The sequence below is a fragment of the Piliocolobus tephrosceles genome, chromosome 1 (assembly GCF_002776525.5).
Source record: "Piliocolobus tephrosceles isolate RC106 chromosome 1, ASM277652v3, whole genome shotgun sequence".
Taxonomy (NCBI): Eukaryota; Metazoa; Chordata; class Mammalia; order Primates; family Cercopithecidae; genus Piliocolobus; species Piliocolobus tephrosceles.
This window is the reverse complement of record NC_045434.1, coordinates 136114787-136133525: the sequence shown is the minus strand read 5'-3', so window position 1 is coordinate 136133525 and position 18739 is coordinate 136114787. Positions and strand designations below refer to the sequence as shown.

At 34.9% G+C, this 18739-nt stretch overlaps 1 protein-coding gene across 1 annotated transcript in view; it reads right to left on the bottom strand.

The window, feature by feature from the left end:
- COL24A1 (collagen type XXIV alpha 1 chain) overlaps window positions 1-18739 on the bottom strand; it is a 391289-nt gene that overhangs the window by 293377 nt on the left and 79173 nt on the right. Inside the window, exons 8-10 of the mRNA XM_023207327.3 lie at window positions 15822-15866; window positions 8846-8899; window positions 7650-7694 (exon numbers count right to left, since the gene is read on the bottom strand). Coding sequence (XP_023063095.2) covers window positions 7650-7694; window positions 8846-8899; window positions 15822-15866 — 144 coding nt within the window. The remainder of the gene's footprint in view (window positions 1-7649; window positions 7695-8845; window positions 8900-15821; window positions 15867-18739) is intronic.

The following is an 18739-nucleotide window of genomic DNA, read 5'->3' as shown; positions in this document are numbered from 1 at the left end:
GCTTGAAATTATAAGACTTACAAGTGTGAATAACTTCCCCTCACCTAACTGCTTTTTTTCCAGAAGTTACAGATCAATCTTCCCATTAAAAAATATACAAAATATAATTTAAGAAATGGTGGCTAATAAAAATGAGCCTAAATAATTTCCTTCACTAAATTTTATAGTGGGCAGAAAATATATGTATATAATTAGCTAAAATTTAAGACAGAATGGAGGTATCAAAAGAATATAAGAAGTACAGTGGAGGAAGAGATACATTTAAATGTGGCAGGAGCAAAGGCAATCAAAGAAGGCTTCAAAGGAGACTGTCACTTGAGATAGGTCTACAGAGTGGGTAAAATCTTAATAAGCAGAGACTGGAGAAAGAACTCTAGAAGAGCAATTAGAGTAAATAAAGACAAAATAGGAAGTCTTTGTTAATGGTAACAATTGGAGAGTGTTTGTAAATGGTAATTGATCACATTTTTTATATAACGTGCTTTGTATGTAAGATGGTTTTATATGTTAGTTTTATGTGTAAGACCCATCCTGCCTTAATAAAGATTCCAATCTGGTCTGAGAAACAAGAGATACATATAAATAGCAATGCAAGGCACTTTATTCTAACATAACTTAGTTATATCTCACTTATGGGAAATAACGCATTTCATCAATTTTACAGATAAAGTGGTAGTTTGGGTGCTAGATTAAGGAGAGTCTTAAATTTTAAAATAAAAATTTTAGACTTTATATATTAGACAAATGGAAGCTACTGATTGTAGGGAGTATGGTAGTGCACTGATGTTATGCTGTATTTCTAAAATATTAATCTGTTGATAGGATACAGCATACAGCCATGACAGGAAACACTGAATATAGGCAAACCTGTTAGAAGCTCTTTAAGTGGTCTAAATTTGAAGGATTATGGGTCCAGATTATTGGTTCAACAAACATTATTTTAGTAGCCATTTTGTGTCAGGTACTGGGTTTATAAAGATGCATGTGAAAATCAGTGCCCCCAACAAGTACATAGTTTATTAGGAAAGAGGGTCATACAAAAAAATAATTGTAATATCATATGATAATTGTTACATGATTATGTAATAGGTGATATGACAAATAAACAATGGGAACTTTGGAAGCAGAATGACCAGCTTTGCCTAGAGAGAGGATTAATGGTGCTTTGCTTTACTGAGGAAGCAACATTTGAACTAAGTCCTGAAGAAAAGAAAAGGCAGGGCTAACAATGTGCCATCAGTCAATCAATCAGAATGAAATGACATAACTTTTACAAAGAATTGCAAATAGTCTGTGTGATTGGTGGGCAAGAGCTGAGTCTGGAAAGGGTGGCAGGGGGTCATATCATGAAGAGTCTTTTTTGTTATGATGGCAAGTCTGCAATTTACACCGTGAGTCATTAAAAAATTTAGACACAGTTTTGATATAATCAAATTTTCACTTTATAAACTCACTTGGATTACAGTGGGTCACACAGGTCTTTATCTATCTATAAGAATCAAGAGAAAAGATGACTCTAAAGTTTACAATTGGCTTGACAGGCAAATGATAACCACTGATAGACATATGGAAAACAAATAGAAAAGCTGAGTCTGATATAAAGAGGATGAGTTTTGTTAGTTATTTGGAATTTGTGGTTATAATGAGGTATTCAAATGTAATTATCATGGCAGGGAGTTGCGAGATGTGGGGTTCATAGAAAAAGCTCATAGAGAAAAAAATCTGAAGGACAGATACGTCTGAAGTCTTAAAGACAGACTAAAGCTCTGAGGAGAAAATAACAGGAAAAATTCCCACTGATCAGACAGAGGGTGAAATAGGGGTGTGAGAGAAGAGTAGTTATCTGGATGCAGAGAAAAGCCAAAGTATAAAAGAAATTGAAGTAGAGATAGAGTAGGTCATTTTTACTAAGATTTAAATAAAGGCTTCTTATTTTGAATCACAGAATGGATGATTTTTCAGAGTAAATACTTTCATAATAACAGATACTGAAGAATTCAAGCATTAAAAAGTAAATGTCATTTCTATACCCATTTCAGCATTATTCACAATTATCAACAGGTGGAAGCAACCCAAATGTTCATTAACAGATGAATGAATAAACCAAATGTTGTATATACATAAAATGAAATATTATTCAGCCTTAAAAATGAAGGATTCTGATAACTGCCACAACATGGATGGACCTTAAAGACAATTATGCTAAGTGCAGTAAGCCACTCACAAAAGGACAGATAGTGTACGATTCCACTTACATCATGTACTTAGGGTAGTCAAATTCACAGAGACAGAAAGTAGAATGGTGGTTTCCAGGGACTGGGAGTGGAGAATGGGGAATTGTTTATTGGGTACAGAGTTTCAGTTTGGGAAGATGAAAAAGTTTTTAAGATGGATGGTGGCAATGGTTGTACGACAATGTGGATGTACTTAAGGCCACTGACTATATAATTTAAAAGGGTTTATAAATGGAACTTTTTATGTTATGCATATTTTATCTTTTTCATTTTAAAAAGAAAGAGATAAATGTCTCAAGAATCATATCTAAGTTGCCTGGAATAAAACTTTTGGAAGATTTTAGTTCCTTAGAGTTCAGTTAAGTATTGCCATTAAAAAAGTTGCCATCATCCATCTTGAAAACTTTTTTAGGTGTTTTTCCTTGTCAAAGGTGCCTAAAATTGCCTTATATTCCACAGATTGTGTGAACAAGCAAAAACTGAAAGAAAAGAGAGAGAGAATGTGTTCCTTTATACATAACTTTAATAAAGCGAAACATCTCTAATTTTCTTACTCGAAAGTCAAGCAGCTGGAGAATGGGAAATGTTTCTTTTAAAGTGAACCATATGAAAGTATTTCTGATACTAGAGCATTTAGGATTATGATGACAAGCTGTGTACATTTTCAGAATCATCTGTTGATGACTTCAAGTGTAAAGTCAGCTAACTTTTGTTTTAATATATCCAACAGGAGTTTTGGTTACAAATAAAAAGAAGACATTCTAACTGGTGTATACTTATCAGTGAACTAAATAATCAATTGAAAACTCAAGAACTGAAGTCAGAACACCAACATAGGCTGTACAGAGTGTAAAGGGAACATTTTACAATTAGATATTTTAAATACAATAATGTTATAAGTAATTGCTTAGGAGTTTCATAGAGGTTTCTTGATCATCATTACACTGATTCTAACAGAAATAAGATGTCAGCAGTACTAAACAAAGAAACCACACAGAGTTGAGGTCATTCTCAAAATACCACCATTAAACTAGAGTTTACTGTGTAATGAAACAAAGAACATTAAAAAGAATAACACATGTTTTTGCTTTTTGATTCGAAGGTGGTAGATCTGGTTAGAAGCAATTCTGTGTCACCAGCAGGACCACTAGAGGGTCGGGAGAGGTTCAATATACTTTTACTTTTGTGGGCAGCTAGCACATTATTACATAAAGAAATGCCAAAGAAGGGTTTAAAAATTATGATGTGTTTTAAATATTTACATTTGACAAAATATTTCTCCTAATACCAAAAAATACCATCAAATAACTGCCAATGAAAAGCTAATTTATCATGATTCATGAAAATATTCATGTACAATTCATAACATTTAGAATTTACCAGTAACAGGACACAAATTAAGTGAAAAACATCTATCCTATGAGTGTATTTCTATGATTTTTTCCTTTTTAACCAGATTTGAAGTTAATGCTAAAAATCTACATTTGATGAAGCTGCACCCTACAACTCACCGATCTTCAACAAAGTCGGCAAAAATAAATAATCGGGAAAGAATACCCTATTCAATAAATGGTGCTGGAAAACTGGCTAACCATACGCAGAAGAATGAAACTGGACCCCTACCTCTGACTGAGTTAATATATAAAAATTAACTCAGGATGGATTAAAGACTTAATATGTAAGACCTCAAACTATAAAAATCCTGGAAGAAAACCTAGGAAATACCCCTCTAGACATTGGCCTAGGCAAAGAATTTATGACTATATCCTGAAAAGCAACAAATGCAACAAAAAAATTGGCAATTGCGACCTAATTAAACTAAAGATCTTCTGCAGAGTAAAAGAAACCATCAACAGAGTAAATAGACAACTTACAGAACAGGAGAAAATATCTTCAAACTATGCATCTGACAAAGGACTAATATCCAGAATCTCTAAGGAACTTAAACAAATCAACAAGAAAAAACAAATAACTTTATTAAAAAGTGGGCAAAGTACATGAATAGACACTTCTCAAAATAAGACATACAAGTGGCCCAAAACCATGAAAAAAATGCTCAACATAAGTAATCGGAGAGATGCAAATCAAAACCACAGGGGAATACCATCTCACACCAGTCAGAATAGCTATTATTAAAAAGTCAGAAAATAGCAGATGATGAGGTTTCAGATAAAAAGGAATGCTTATACACTGTTGGTGGTAATGCAAATTAGTTCAGCCCCTGTAGAAAGAAGTTTGGAAATTTCTCAAAGAACTAAAAATAGAATTACCATTTGACCCAGCAATCTCATTACTGGGCATATATACAAAGAAAAATGAATCATTCCACCAAAAACATATCTGTACTCATATGTTTATTGCAGTACTATTCACCATAGAAAAGACATGCAATCAACCCAAGTGCTCATCAATAGTGGACTGCATGAAGAAAATGTGGTACATATAGACCATGGAATACTACAGTGCCATAAAAATGAACAAAACCATGTCCTTCGCAGCAACATAGATGCAGATGGAGGCCATTATCCTAAGCAAATTAACACAGAAACAGAAAACAAAATATACTGCATGTTCTCACTTATAAATGGCAGCTAAACATTGGGTATACATGGACACAAAGATGGGAAAAAACACTGTAGACTCCCTAAGGAGGGAGCGACAGAAGAAGGCAAGGGTTGAAAAACCCATATATTGGGTACTATGTTCACTGCTTTGGCAACATGATCACTAAGAGCCCAAACCTTAGCATTACACAATATATCCATGTAACAAATCTGCACATATACACCTAAATCTAAAATAATTTTTCAATCTACATTTGAGAACCTTTATGAATGTGAAATTCCCTCCATATTCCAATCACACTCTCACGCGTGAAACCTAACTAAAGTGTGAAAACCTAACTAAAAGTACAACTTAAGAGGGTTGTAACCGAGAAAACAATTTCCAATACAAATGGGAGAAAGAAAAAACAAAAGGATGTATATAATACAACGCAAAAATGGCATGCAGAAGAACACAGTTATATGGATCACTGAAGCAAGATGACGAAATACAATAAGAGTAAGTTGTACAGTGCCAAATATATTTCGCATATATTCCTTGGAGTTATTAGTTCATGAACAGAAGAAACTCTCAAATTCAAATAATAATTATAGAATCCACATAGTAAATACATGCATACACTATGCCTTATACCTTAAGAATGCTAATCTTGTTTAATTTTTCCCAACTACCTGAAAAGTAAGTTGCATTGTGACCATTTAACAAGTAATGAGATAACAAAAATGAAGCAGAGAGAGACTGAATAACATCAAAAGTCACAAAGCTAGTAAAAGAAGTATTAAGAGGCTGGTCTCCGTGGCTCACACCTGTAATCCCAGTACTTTGGGAGGCCGAGACAGGCAGATCACAAGGTCAGGAGTTTGAGACCAGCCTGGCCAATATGGTGAAAGCCTGTCTTTACTAAAAATACAAAAATTGGCTGGGTGTAGTGGCAGATGCCTGTAGTCCCAGCTACTGAGGAGTCTGAGGCAGAAGAATCACTTGAACCTGGGAGGCGGAGGTTGCAGTGAGCCGAGATCACACCACTATACTCCAGCGTGGGCGACAGAGCCAGGCTCTGTCTCAAAAAAAAAAGAAGAAAACCTATCTAACTCCACAGTCCATGTTCTTGGCCACTAATCTCTTCTTACTTCCCAAATCCAAGTCAACATGTGTTTTCAGTGTAATTTCTAATAAAAAAAAAAAAATACATGACTTTTCCTCATTATATGGTTACTTAATGCAAGAACAAAGACAACATGAGCTAGTGGAAAGAGGTCAGAGCTAAACGTGAAAAGACATTGGTTCCAGTTCTAGCCAGCTATAACTTTGGCAGATCAAGTAAGTTCCTTAGCTTACTATTTTTCTCATCAGTAAAATGAAGATGATAGGCCTGTTCTACATCACAGTGCCGATGGCAAAATAAAAGAATAAAATATATATGAAAGTAGTTGGAAATGTTTAATAATTTTTTAAAATGTAAGACATATTGCACATATTGTTTAAATACCTTATGCTTAATTTCTTTTTAAAAGGCATTTTAGGCTGGGCGCAGGAGCTCACGCCTGTAATCCCACCACTTTGTGAGGCCGAGGCAGGCAGATCACGAGGTCAGGGGTTTGAGACCAGCCTGGTCAACATGGTGAAACCCTATCTCTACTAAAAATACAAAAATTAGCTAGTTATGGTGGTGCATGCCTGTAGTCCCAGCTACTTGGGAGGCTGAGGCAGGAGAATCGCTTGAACCTAGGAGGCGGAGGTTGCAGTGAGCCTAGACTGTGCCATTGCACTCCAGCCTGGGCGACAGAGCAAGATTCCATCTCAAACCAAAAACAAAACAAAACAAAAGGTATTTTAGATACTATAAGGCACAAATGTAGACTTTGGAACATATCTGGCTATTAAAAATAAAGAATTTTAAAAATATATTTTTTATTTTATACACTACGTTTATATGGTTTGGATGTTTGTCCCCTCAAAATCTCATGTTAAAATGTGACTCCTAATGTTGGAGGTGTGGCCTGGTGGGAAGTGACTGGATCGTGGGGGTGGTCCCTCACTGATGGTTTAGCATCATCCCCTTGGTGATAAGTGAGTTCTCAACTCAAGTGAGATCTGGGTGTTTGAAAGATTTAGGACCTTCCGTTTTTCTCTCTCTTACTCCCACTCTCACCTTGTGGCGTTGCCTGCTCTCCCTTCACTTTCTGCTGTGACTATTTGAGTTTCCCAAGGCCCTCACAAGATGCAAATGCTGGTGCCTTATCTGCATGGCCTGCAGAACCATGAGCCAACTAAACTTCTTTTCTTTATAAATTACCCAGCGTCAGGTATTTATAGTGATGCAAAAAGTGACTAACACAATATAATATAGAAATGTTTATTTTGCTTCCTTAGTGACTAAAAATAGCTAACATTTCCTTTAATGGTTTGGGAGTGAAATGGGATGTTCTGGATACAATAAGGTTATTTCATTCTTTGCAGATATTTCTTTACTCCTGACAGTTTTTGTATAATAAAATTATCTCAGCCTTGAACCACTATGAATTTCTTTACCTCTTCATATTTTTTACATCATGACTTCCTTAGGTCTGTATCCATTCATATATAAATAATACTACAAATGTTATAGAACACATTCTAACATGCCAGATATTATGCTATGGAAATAAATATAAAATAATTATGCAAAACCTACCACAATGAGACTGTCTTCTGTCACCATAGAAGTGAAAGTAACTACTGTAGTAAGCAAGTGTATTCATGCTACATCTGAATTAAATTCAAAGCTACTAAGAGAGTGTAAGTGTTTTATATATTTCATTCCACTTTTAGGCAAGCATGCTTAATAAAATGATGGAAATGCCTACTTACTCGTGCACCTTTAGGACCTGGATGACCTTCTGGTCCAGCTAAACCCTGGTGTAAACAAAAGACATTGTCATCATACTACAGTACTTTTTAAAGAGTTAATAAATAGATTAATAAAAAGGGCATACAAAGAGGTATCATTTTCAAAACTATAGAATTCAGAACTCTGTATAACTAGTGAAGATTACCAATGTTTGAGGAATTTTAGAATTTCTGAACCAAAAGAGCCATTGGAAATAATCTATACACAAATATATTTTAGATATATAAATAAAGTACATTAACACATTGTCAGATTTTTAAAAATTTTTTCATTACATTATTTCTCACTGGAAGATTATCTGTGTTGTTTTAAAATATTTCTAATTAACTTATTCTAAAAGATATTACCATAAATTTTTAAAAAGATAAATATATTTGAAACTAGATCAATGTCCATATGTTTACATATTCATGTTTTATATTTTTTATATAACATATATTCTCACTTGAGAGTAAGAGTGTAATACAGAATACCTCTAAGTGTTTTTAAAGTCCTAAAAAATGGAATTTTGTTAATTTTTTTGCTTATTTATTTCCCTCATTCTTGAGAATAAAAAAAATATAAATGTAACTCTATACATTTAATTAATTTTAGAAGTAATCAATTCATGAAAACTTAGGAAAGAAAGCTTGTTCTGTTATTAATCTACATGAAGTAGAGAAAGTTAGAAGTTATAAGGGAATACATATAAAATGATTAGAATGAATTTTTAAAACAGTATACAAATAACCGAATTCAGTTAGATAAAAGTGTTTGCTAGTGGTATACTGTTTCTCAAATTGTTATAACTCTGTTATTAAAAAATGATGTTTATTACAGAGAGTCTTAACTCTTACTATTACTTCATTTTGTTCAGTGACAATATTGTAAAATCACAATCAGCACTGTTTTAAGAACTTATTAACACTTGGGCATTTTAATTTTGAAGATTCCATTGTATATCACATCAAACATATTTAAAAGCCCCATTCCAATTTTAAATAAAACTTTCTGCAGAAAAATTGTAATGGATTTCTACAACTTTGATTTTAAAATTATTTATCTATGACTTATTCATTATTTAATAAAGACAACTATCTGAACATTAATTCTCAAAATCAGAAAAACAATGTATTAATAAATAGGAACATAAGAAGTCTAAATATAGTTACTGCACCTGCCTGCCAGGGTAACCGGGTGAACCAATATTACCAGCAAATCCTGGAATTCCCTGAAATAATAAATAAAATAAACAGTACAGCAAAGCCAAAGGAGGCCCAAGGAACCAAATTTGGTGTATTTACAATATACAAGCTTGGAAATAATTTTTCCCCATAAAAATACTGAGTCTTACACATGGCTTATGTAACTGAAATCACCTGTGTGAAGGAAAATGGGCAAAAATTGCTAAATAAAATAAGTAAAGCTATTAGATTAGGGCCCTAAATGATATATTGATAATTAATAATGATAAATCTAGGATGGAAAAATCCATAGCTAAAACAGACATTTATTCTAGAAGAAGAGCTGGTATATTTCTTAATTACCAGTAACTTTTTTTACCAGTAGATTGAATTCTTTCTTGTCTCGATCATCCTACAACAGTCCTTAACAGTCTGAGCATGAGCCCCAGAAGACTAAGAGGGGCAGTAAACCACAAAACCAACCTCTACTTCTTTCCTAAAGTAAACTTAACCTTACAGTAAGTCTGATTAAGTAAATAAATATTAAGTGGCAAATACCTTTATCATGACATGGGTCTGATCTAGTAAATTTAAATGGTGCTATGGACTGAATATTTGTGTGCCTCAAAATTCATGTTAAAATCCTAACCCTGCTGATAATGCCTAACAGTATTAGGAGGTGGCTCTTTGGAAGGTAAATAGGTTGGAGACCTCATGAATGGGATAAATGACCTTATAAAGAGGCCATGTGAGAATAGAATAAAAAGTCAGCAGTCTATAATCCAAAAGATAGCCCTCACCAGAACCTAACTGGGCTGGCATGCTGATCTCAGACTTTCAGCCTCCAGAATTGTGAGAAATTTCCATTGCTTATAAGCCACCCAGTCTATGGTCTTTTGTTACAGCAGCCCAAACTGACTTAGACAAATGGTAAACTCACTCGGAATTTGCAACTTTGTATTCTTGATTTAAAACAAAGTTTGCTCAGGAAAGGCTAATAGATGGAAACCCAAAGGCATAAGAAAGGAAAACTGCTACAGAACTGGGTGAAAAAGTGAGACAAAATATTACAGCTTCTATTTTATTAAAAAAAAACAAAAAAACAAACAAAAAAAAAACTCTTTTTCATTGATACATCATTCATTTATTCATTTACTCATTAGTTTATTCAGAGTTTAGGTCTCTCAAATAATTCTTGACCCAAGGAAATGTCAGAAGAAGGTATGTTGAGCTGATGACAATGCTGTCTAGATTTCTTATTATCACCTAAAATTCCTTTCCTGTTTGTTTATAAATGATATAATGAAAGATAATTGCACTTTGTCCTTTTGCTCTGAAGTAGATAGAAGAGTGTTACCTCCACTTTAAGTACAGATACACTAAAACTTCTAAAAATTTGGAAAATCTAGAGAAAGAACAGACCAAGGAAATGAAAAATAGAGGATAATAGCTGAGTTTCTTCTCTCTACTTTTCTCAGAATTCATCTCTCACTTTTTCCCCTCTCATTTCTATCTCTCATTTCTCCTTCCCTTCCCTTGACCAAAATTAACATTTACTGAGAACTTTCTATTTGCTAAGCACTTTACATATATGAGATAGTCTTTTCTTCATTCTACATTTAAAGAAACTGATACACAGAAGTTATGACAATGGACAACTGAAGAGAATGTGAATAAACAATGGCCTTCTGAGGATTACAGAAGAAATTCTTGTCTATATGTAGAGAGATTATATCCTATGAATTTCAGAAACTATATTTATATATTAAATATTCCCCTATTCATATTAGATATCATACATTTACATAATATTTTATTCCTATAACATTTATTGAGCATTTATCATATGCCAGGCACTATTTCAAGTATTTTATATGTATTATCTTATTGAATCTACTCAAAAACCCTGTAAGACAGATATCATTATTCCCATATGAGAAATGAGAAAAAATGAGACATAAGGTGTTTATGTCACCAGTGGAAGGTTACTTAGCTAATAAGTAGGAAGTCAGGAATTAAATCAGCAAGTCTAACTCCAGAGACCACCATTCAAAGGCCCGTTTCCCTAGTGTGGGTTTGAAGTGCCAAAAACGTCTAATAGCACTCCAAGGAAAGTCCTCTAATTATGGGATTTGCTCTAGTATATTTACAACCACCTTCCTTTATGCCCCATCCAAATCCAAAACACACAGGCCCACATTCTAGACATTCACAAAACCTTATATTGATGTATGCCAACAGAAAGGAGTAAGACAAACGTAAAAGGCTGTTTTTATTCTGTAGGTCACTATCTATCTGGCTAATGAAAACCACCATCCCTTTTCCATTCCTTTCCTAGTCAAATTAAGTTAACTAACCTCAATAAAAAGGCAATCTGTTATAGAATATAAGTGAAATACTATTTCGAATGGATTGTCACAGAGGGTGTTAAAGCAACATGTGGAGATCTAGCTAACGCAGTTTAGCTATGCAGAGAAAGACACAAAAGAATTCCACTCAATGTCTAAGTTCTGCTATACTAGAACAGCAGTAAACAAAGTAAACAAGTAAGACTTCAGCATAATCTTTATATGGCATAAACATATTCTGAGCCAACCATACCCTAGAATCACTGAGACAACCAAAGAAACTCAAAAGAAACTCAAAACAAACAGCATGACTTAATTCACTCTGCATTTAAAGATAGAGTTTTTAAAAAAGTCGGCTCACTCAAATCTGCGGATTGGATGGAGTAATAGAGATACAGTTATATCAACAGCCCCTTGAGAAATCAGGAACGGAAAGTTAGGAAGCCTGCCCTAATCTTACTTAAAACACACGTTCTGAGTCAGTTAGACTTCATTCAGAATTCTGGCACTGCTCCAGCACTGCTACTATAGTTTCTGTTTTTTCATTAGTAAAATAGAATAACAGTACTCATTTTGTAGATAAAAGAGAACTATGTGTAGAAATATATTTAAAAGTGGAAGTAACTGCAATAACTCAGTATTGCTGGGCATTAGGTTAATTAACATATGTAAAACTGAATATATGACTAGAAGTTGTAGTTAATAGTAATACAGTTTGGCAAATAATAAGGGCTGTAAGTAAATGACAGCTCTTATTACTAGAGCTCACATAAATGATATAATTGCCTTTCCAAATGTTTGCTGACCAATTTGAAGATATTTACAAATTTTCAAGACAAATGTCTTCCAGCAAGTCAGCTATGCTCCTCTTAATGTCCATAGTATTTTATTTTTATTATTATTATACTTTAAGTTCTAGGGTACATGTGCACAACGTGGAGGTTTGTTACATATGTATACATGTGCCGTGTTGGTGTGCTGCACCCATTAGCTCGTCATTTACATTAGGTATATCTCCTAATGCTATCCCTCCCCCCTCCCCCAACCCCACAACAGGCCCTGGTATGTGATGTTCCCCTCCCTGTGTCCAAGTGATCTCATTGTTCAATTCCCACCTATGAGTGAGAACATGCGGTGTTTGGTTTTCTGTTCTTGCAATAGTTTGCTGAGAATTATGGTTTCCAGCTGCATCCATGTCCCTACAAAGGACATGAACTCATCCTTTTTTTGTGGCTGCACAGTAGTTCATGGTGTATATGTGCCACATTTTCTTAATCCAGTCTGTCATTGATGGACATTTGGGTTGGTTCCAAGTCTTTGCTATTGTGAATAGTGCTGCAATAAACATACATGTGCATGTGTCTTTACAGCAGCATGACTTATAATCCTTTGGGTATATACCCAGTAACGGGATGGCTGGGTCAAATGGTATTTCTAGTTCTAGATTCTTGAGGAATCGCCACACTGTCTTCCACAATGGTTGAACTAGTTTACGGTCCCACCAACAGTGTAAAAGTGTTCCTATTTCTCCACATTCTCTCCAGCACCTGTTGTGTCCTGACTTTTTAACGATTGCCATTCCAACTGGTGTGAGATGGTATCTCATTGTGGTTTTGACTTGCATTTCTCTGATGGCTAGTGATGATGAGCAGTTTTTCATGTGTCTGTTGGCTCTATGAATGTCTTCTTTTGAGAAGTGTCTGTTCATTTCCTTTGCCCACTTTTTGATGGGGTTGTTTTTTTCTTGCAAATTTGTTTGAGTTCTTTGTAGGTTCTGGATATTAGCCCTTTGTCAGATGAGTAGATTGCAAAAATTTTCTCCCATTCTGTAGGATGATTGTTCACTCTGAAGGTAGTTTCTTTTGTTGTGCAAAAGCCCTTTAGTTTAATTAGATCCCATTTGTCTATTTTGGCTTTTGTTGCCATTGCTTTTGGTGTTTTGGACATGAAGTCCTTGTCCATGCTTATGTCCTGAATGGTATTGCCTAGGTTTTCTTCTAGGGGTTTTATGGTTTTAGGTCTAACATTTAAGTCTCTAATCCATCTTGAATTAATTTTTGTATATGGAGTAAGGAAGGGATCCAGTTTCAGCTTTCTACTTACGGCTAACCAGTTTTCCCAGCACCATTTATTAAATAGGGAATCCTTTCCACATTTCTTGTTTTTGTCAGGTTTGTCAAAGATCAGATGGTTGTAGATGTGTGGTATTATTTCTGAGGCCTCTGTTCTGTTCCATTGGTCTATATCTCTGTTTTGGTACCAGTACCATGCTGTTTTGGTTACTGTAGCCTTGTAGTATAGCTTGAAGTCAGGTAGCGTGATGCCTCCAGCTTTGTTCTTTTGACTTAGGATTGTCTTGGCAATGCGGGCTCTTTTTTGGTTCCATATGAACTTTAAAGTAGTTTTTTTCCAATTCTGTGAAGAAAGTCATTGGCAGCTTAATGGGGACGGCATTGAATCTATAAATTACCTTGGGCAGTATGGCCATTTTCATGATATTGATTCTTCCTATCCATGGGCATGGAATGTTCTTCCATTTGTTTGTGTCCTCTTTTATTTCATTGAGCAGTGGTTTGTAGTTCTCCTTGAAGAGGTCCTTCACATCCCTTGTAAGTTGGATTCCTAGGTATTTTATTCTCTTTGAAGCAATAGTGAATGGGAGTTCATTCATGATTTGGCTCTCTGTCTGTTATTGGTGTATAAGAATGTTTGTGATTTTTGCACATTAATTTTGTATCCTGAGACTTTGCTGAAGTTGCTTATCAGCTTAAGGAGATTTTGGGCTGAGACGATGGGGTTTTCTAAATATACAATCATGTCATCTGCAAACAGGGACAATTTGACTTCTTCTTTTCCTAACTGAATACCCTTGATTTCTTTCTCTTGCCTGATTGCCCTGGCCAGAACTTCCAACACCATGTTGAATAGGAGTGGTGAGAGAGGGCATCCCTGTCTTGTGCCAGGTTTTATGGGGAATGCTTCCTGTTTTTGCCCATTCAGTATGATATTGGCTGTGGGTTTGTCATAAATAGCTCTTATTATTTTGAGATATGTTCCATCAATACCAAATTTATTGAGAGTTTTTAGCATGAAGAGCTGTTGAATTTTGTCAAAGGCCTTTTCTGCATCTATTGAGATAATCATGTGGTTTTTATCTTTGATTCTGTTTATATGCTGGATTACGTTTGTTGATTTGCGTATGTTGAACCAGCCTTGCATCCCAGGGATAAAGCCCACTTTCGCAATTAAAATGCAAAATTATTTCAGCTGTTTCTCAAAGTTAACACAAATTTTGCCTCTTTTTTTTTTCTGGAAACAAATAGAATAGAAAGCAAGAACTGACTAGAATATACATTTTCCAACCTTTAAAATTGGTTTTAGACTGTTCTAAAAAGTGTATGACCCTCAGAGATAATACATCCAACACCACAACTAGTTTATGGAGCAGTTTTGTGAGTGAACTGGTCAGTAATGACACATGGCCAATTTTCCACTTGTGAAGTATCAGGTTTCCTCCGTTGGAATCCACATTTCTGCCAAAGCAGTATCCTACAAATTTTTTTCTCCCCAGGGACTAATCCCACTCACCCTTCTCATCTTTTTCTCCCGTAAATGCTCAAATGCTTTTCAGTACATGTTGATTTGCAGGAAACTGATATTACATGTGTTACAGATACATATATCACTTTGCTTGCCATGTCTAGTAATTAGTAATCTTGAAAAGTTGTGCTTCAGGGACTGAACAGAGTATACTGTCTAACTTAACATGAATGAAAGGGAAAATTGGCTTTGTTTCTTCATTTATAGCTTTCCCTCAGGTACCATCCATCACATTTCTTCCTGGATCTCCCTTTAGGGCTTCCTGAGTCTCTGTGCTGATTCTTTAATAACAGTATCCATCACCATAGTCAGTTTCTAATATCTTACCCTTTTCACTGTTATAGTCACACTATATTTTCAATATAGTAACACTATAAGAGATATGACTTTATTTTTTTCCATGACATAATGATATATTATTTTCTGATGAGAGAGAAGCAGTTACATGATCAAAAACTAAATAGTTCCAAAACTATTTTGACTTTTAAATATTGTGTATGTGTACTATGGACAATGATATATGTACCATTCTAATTTGGACTGTTACTGAAATTTATTTGCATTTCCTCAGGAAAAGGTCAGGGAACAAACAGCTATGGATTGGGCTTTAGTGAACTGGTAAGCTCCTGAAATTGTACAAAAAAGTCAAGTCTCTGTGTGTGTGTGTCTGTGTGTGTGTGTGAGTGTGTGTATGGATATGGATATGGATATTTTCTGGGAAAGGATTCAAAATATTTATGAGATTCTCAAAGAGGACTGTGAACTGCAGAAGTTTAAGAGCGACTAGTCTGAAACATATGGGGCAAAAGCAAAAAATGAATAACAGTGAAATAATATCTGTTACAGTTTTTTAAATAAAAAGATCTACAGCTAATCAATTAAAAGGTTGTCCTGCACTAAACAGAATAAAAAATCAGTGCAAAGAAAAACTGAAAAAGTAGGGGCAAATAATCTCTCAATGGAGTTCTCTAACATGTGTCTTTTTCACACATGATACAAGTCTTATAAAGGAAGTACTTACTTGTTCACCTCGAAGTCCTGGGAGTCCAGGATGTCCTTTGAGACCCTGCAAAAGAATAAGCAAAGACACGCTATGAAAAGTAAACTCATATGCGCCAAATAACGAAACATAGGTTGCAAGTTGCCTTATATCCCAACTTTTGGTTTCCTCTTCAACACAAATTTAATTGTTACTAATTTATTTCTTATTAAACTTAATCTTTTTTATTTAATAACTACATTTTTATTAAATAACAAATTATTTCTTATTAATAATATAATCTTGCATGTTTTTCTTTCTTTTTTTTTTTTTCCTGAGACAGAGTCTGGCTCTGTCACCCAGGCTGGAGGGCAGTGGCGCAATCTCGGCTCACTGCAAGCTTCGCCTCCTGGGTTCACGCCGTTGTCCTGCCTCAGCCTCCTGAGTAGCTGGGACTATGGGCGCCTGTCACCACACCCGGCTAATTTTTTGTGTTTTTTAGTAGAGACAGGGTTTCACCGTGTTAGCCAGGATGGTCTCGATCTCCTGACCTCGATATCCACCCGCCTCGGCCTCTCAAAATGCTGGGATTACAGGCGTGAGCCACCGTGCCCGGCCTTCTTGCATGTTATTTGAATGACTTGTTACTATCAACTAAAATGGTAGCATAGTACCGAATAGAGACTAAAGCACAGTATCTTTTATAAAAGGTTCATATCTAGCAATGGATATGTTAAGTTTGCTGAAGCTTTTAAAAAGTTAGTTTTAGTTGAATAATGCTAAGACAAATGGTCTCAGACATAATCTGTTTGTAATTATTGAAAAACTGGATCATATCCAGGCAGTTCCTCTAACCCAGATCATTGTCATAACACCCCAAGAATGACCTAACTCAAAGAATCGTGAGGCTACTCACAGGTTCATCAAAAGGGGTTCTATAAAGTTGTCTAGGGAATTAGTAATAAAGAATATTTTCCAAATAATAGAAGCAAAAGAAAATCTTAATCTCTATAAGTTAACACCCAAAGCTATAAAATAGACAATATCTTTCTTCCTCAAGAAAGATATAGGGACAAAATAAAGGAAACAAAAAGAAAGGGCAGGAAGAATGAAATAAAGAAAGATTTTGGAGCTTATTTGTACAGTTCTACATAAAAATCAGTGATTTGATCTACTGTTTACCGAATGATTTTGGTGCATATAAAAGAACAAAAGAAATTCCTTTTCTTAAGGACTTAAAATATAACTCAAAAGCCTGAAATAAATCATAGTTTATGAATATCAAAAATTTCCAATTAATATACTGCAAACTAAAGACAAATTTCCTGGGTTTCAGAATATAGCCTAATGGAGCGAAAGAATTATTCAGTATGAACCACTGAGGGTTTATCAGAAGAGATGAGTTTGGATTAATGCATGAGAGAAGGGAATGACACTTTGGTTAAAAAACATCATTTAGAAGAGGTGCCTATTTGAAAACTAAAGGAATGATTTCAACAGCTTTTGTGATATTAAACCTAAAACAGTTTAACTGTTTTTACATTTTTAAAGAGAGTCCAAGATTAGGCTAATTACATAATATAATACATATCGTGCTCAGTTGTCTAAATGTTTACACAAAATTCCACAAGTAAAATCAAAGCTAAGTTTTTTCACTTTTTACAACAGGAGATAAGAAACATCCTCAGTACTAGACAGTGGTGGTGGCTCCCTGGGATGAGGCAGCAGCTCTAGGAGAGTGTTAGCTGGAAGTTTCCTGGAGGATGACAAATAAAGAGCCAGGGTAGGAGGCTCATAGGTTACAGAGACTCTCTGCCATGAGCCTATTTCCTTTTCCTATTTTTTAAAAAAGTGTGTGTTTATTTATTTACTTATTTTAAATTCTGTGAACCCTTGAGTCTAGCTGTCTAGCTACGTGCTTGATTTTCTATGGTCAACACCTGTTTTTCAGATCAGAGTTAGTTTCCTCATTAGCCTATAATGAAACAAAATGCAATGGTGGCACAATTTTGTTTTAGCTTATTTTCCCCAAATCACTCCATAATAGTAAACTATGTGTATATGATAATCATGGTATCTTCTGTATGTACACTTCTCTTTAAAGGGGTTCCTCTTCATTCAGAGACCCTGACAAGGTGGCAGCACCATGCAGTCATGATCTGTTTTTTATGAACCCACTCCTTCCCCACCTCAGCCACAGGACTTGACACTTAATCTAGGGGAGGACAATATAAGTCAGGCCAGTATCTTACAAAATGACTTGGAATAAAGATTCATTTAAATAAATTCATTCATTCATTCATCCATGTCAATAAAGTTTTATTTAAATAAAAACAAGCTGGGCCAGGCAAATGGCATTCCTGTAGTCCAGTTACTTAAGACGCTGAGGTGGGAGGGTTGCTTGAGCCCAGGAGCTCAAGTCCAGTGCGGGCAACATAGCACCCTCTTAAAAAAAAAAAAAAAAAGGACAAGATGGGCCAATAAAAATCTCTTTTTTAAAAAAATAAAGTTGATTAAAACAACAACAATAGAAAAATGCAAGTACTTAGCAGTGGGGGTAGGAGGGAGCTGGACAGATTCACAAAGAAGGGCTAAGAGGAAGAGTAGGGTCGCTGAGATGCTACAAGAAAGCCAAAGTATACATAAAAATTAGAAATAGAAATTATGTTAAGACAGTTGTCAGAGGACAAGATAACACAAAAAAGCAGATGCAGAGAAAGCAGATAAGTACTGGTAGAAAAGTACAATAAAAGATTCACAAACTAATGCTGCTAAGATACAGCTGCTTTGAGTCAGTGTGTATGTCAGACCAAGTCATATTGCAGTACCTAGCTTTAGATTCCATGGGATCCCTGTTTCCTTATTGCTGCAGAGAGGATTGAAATAATCACTGTTTCTTGAAATATCCTAAATCCCCTTTCTAGGCAATCCGAAGAGCCTAAGTAAAGCAATTTTTGTTT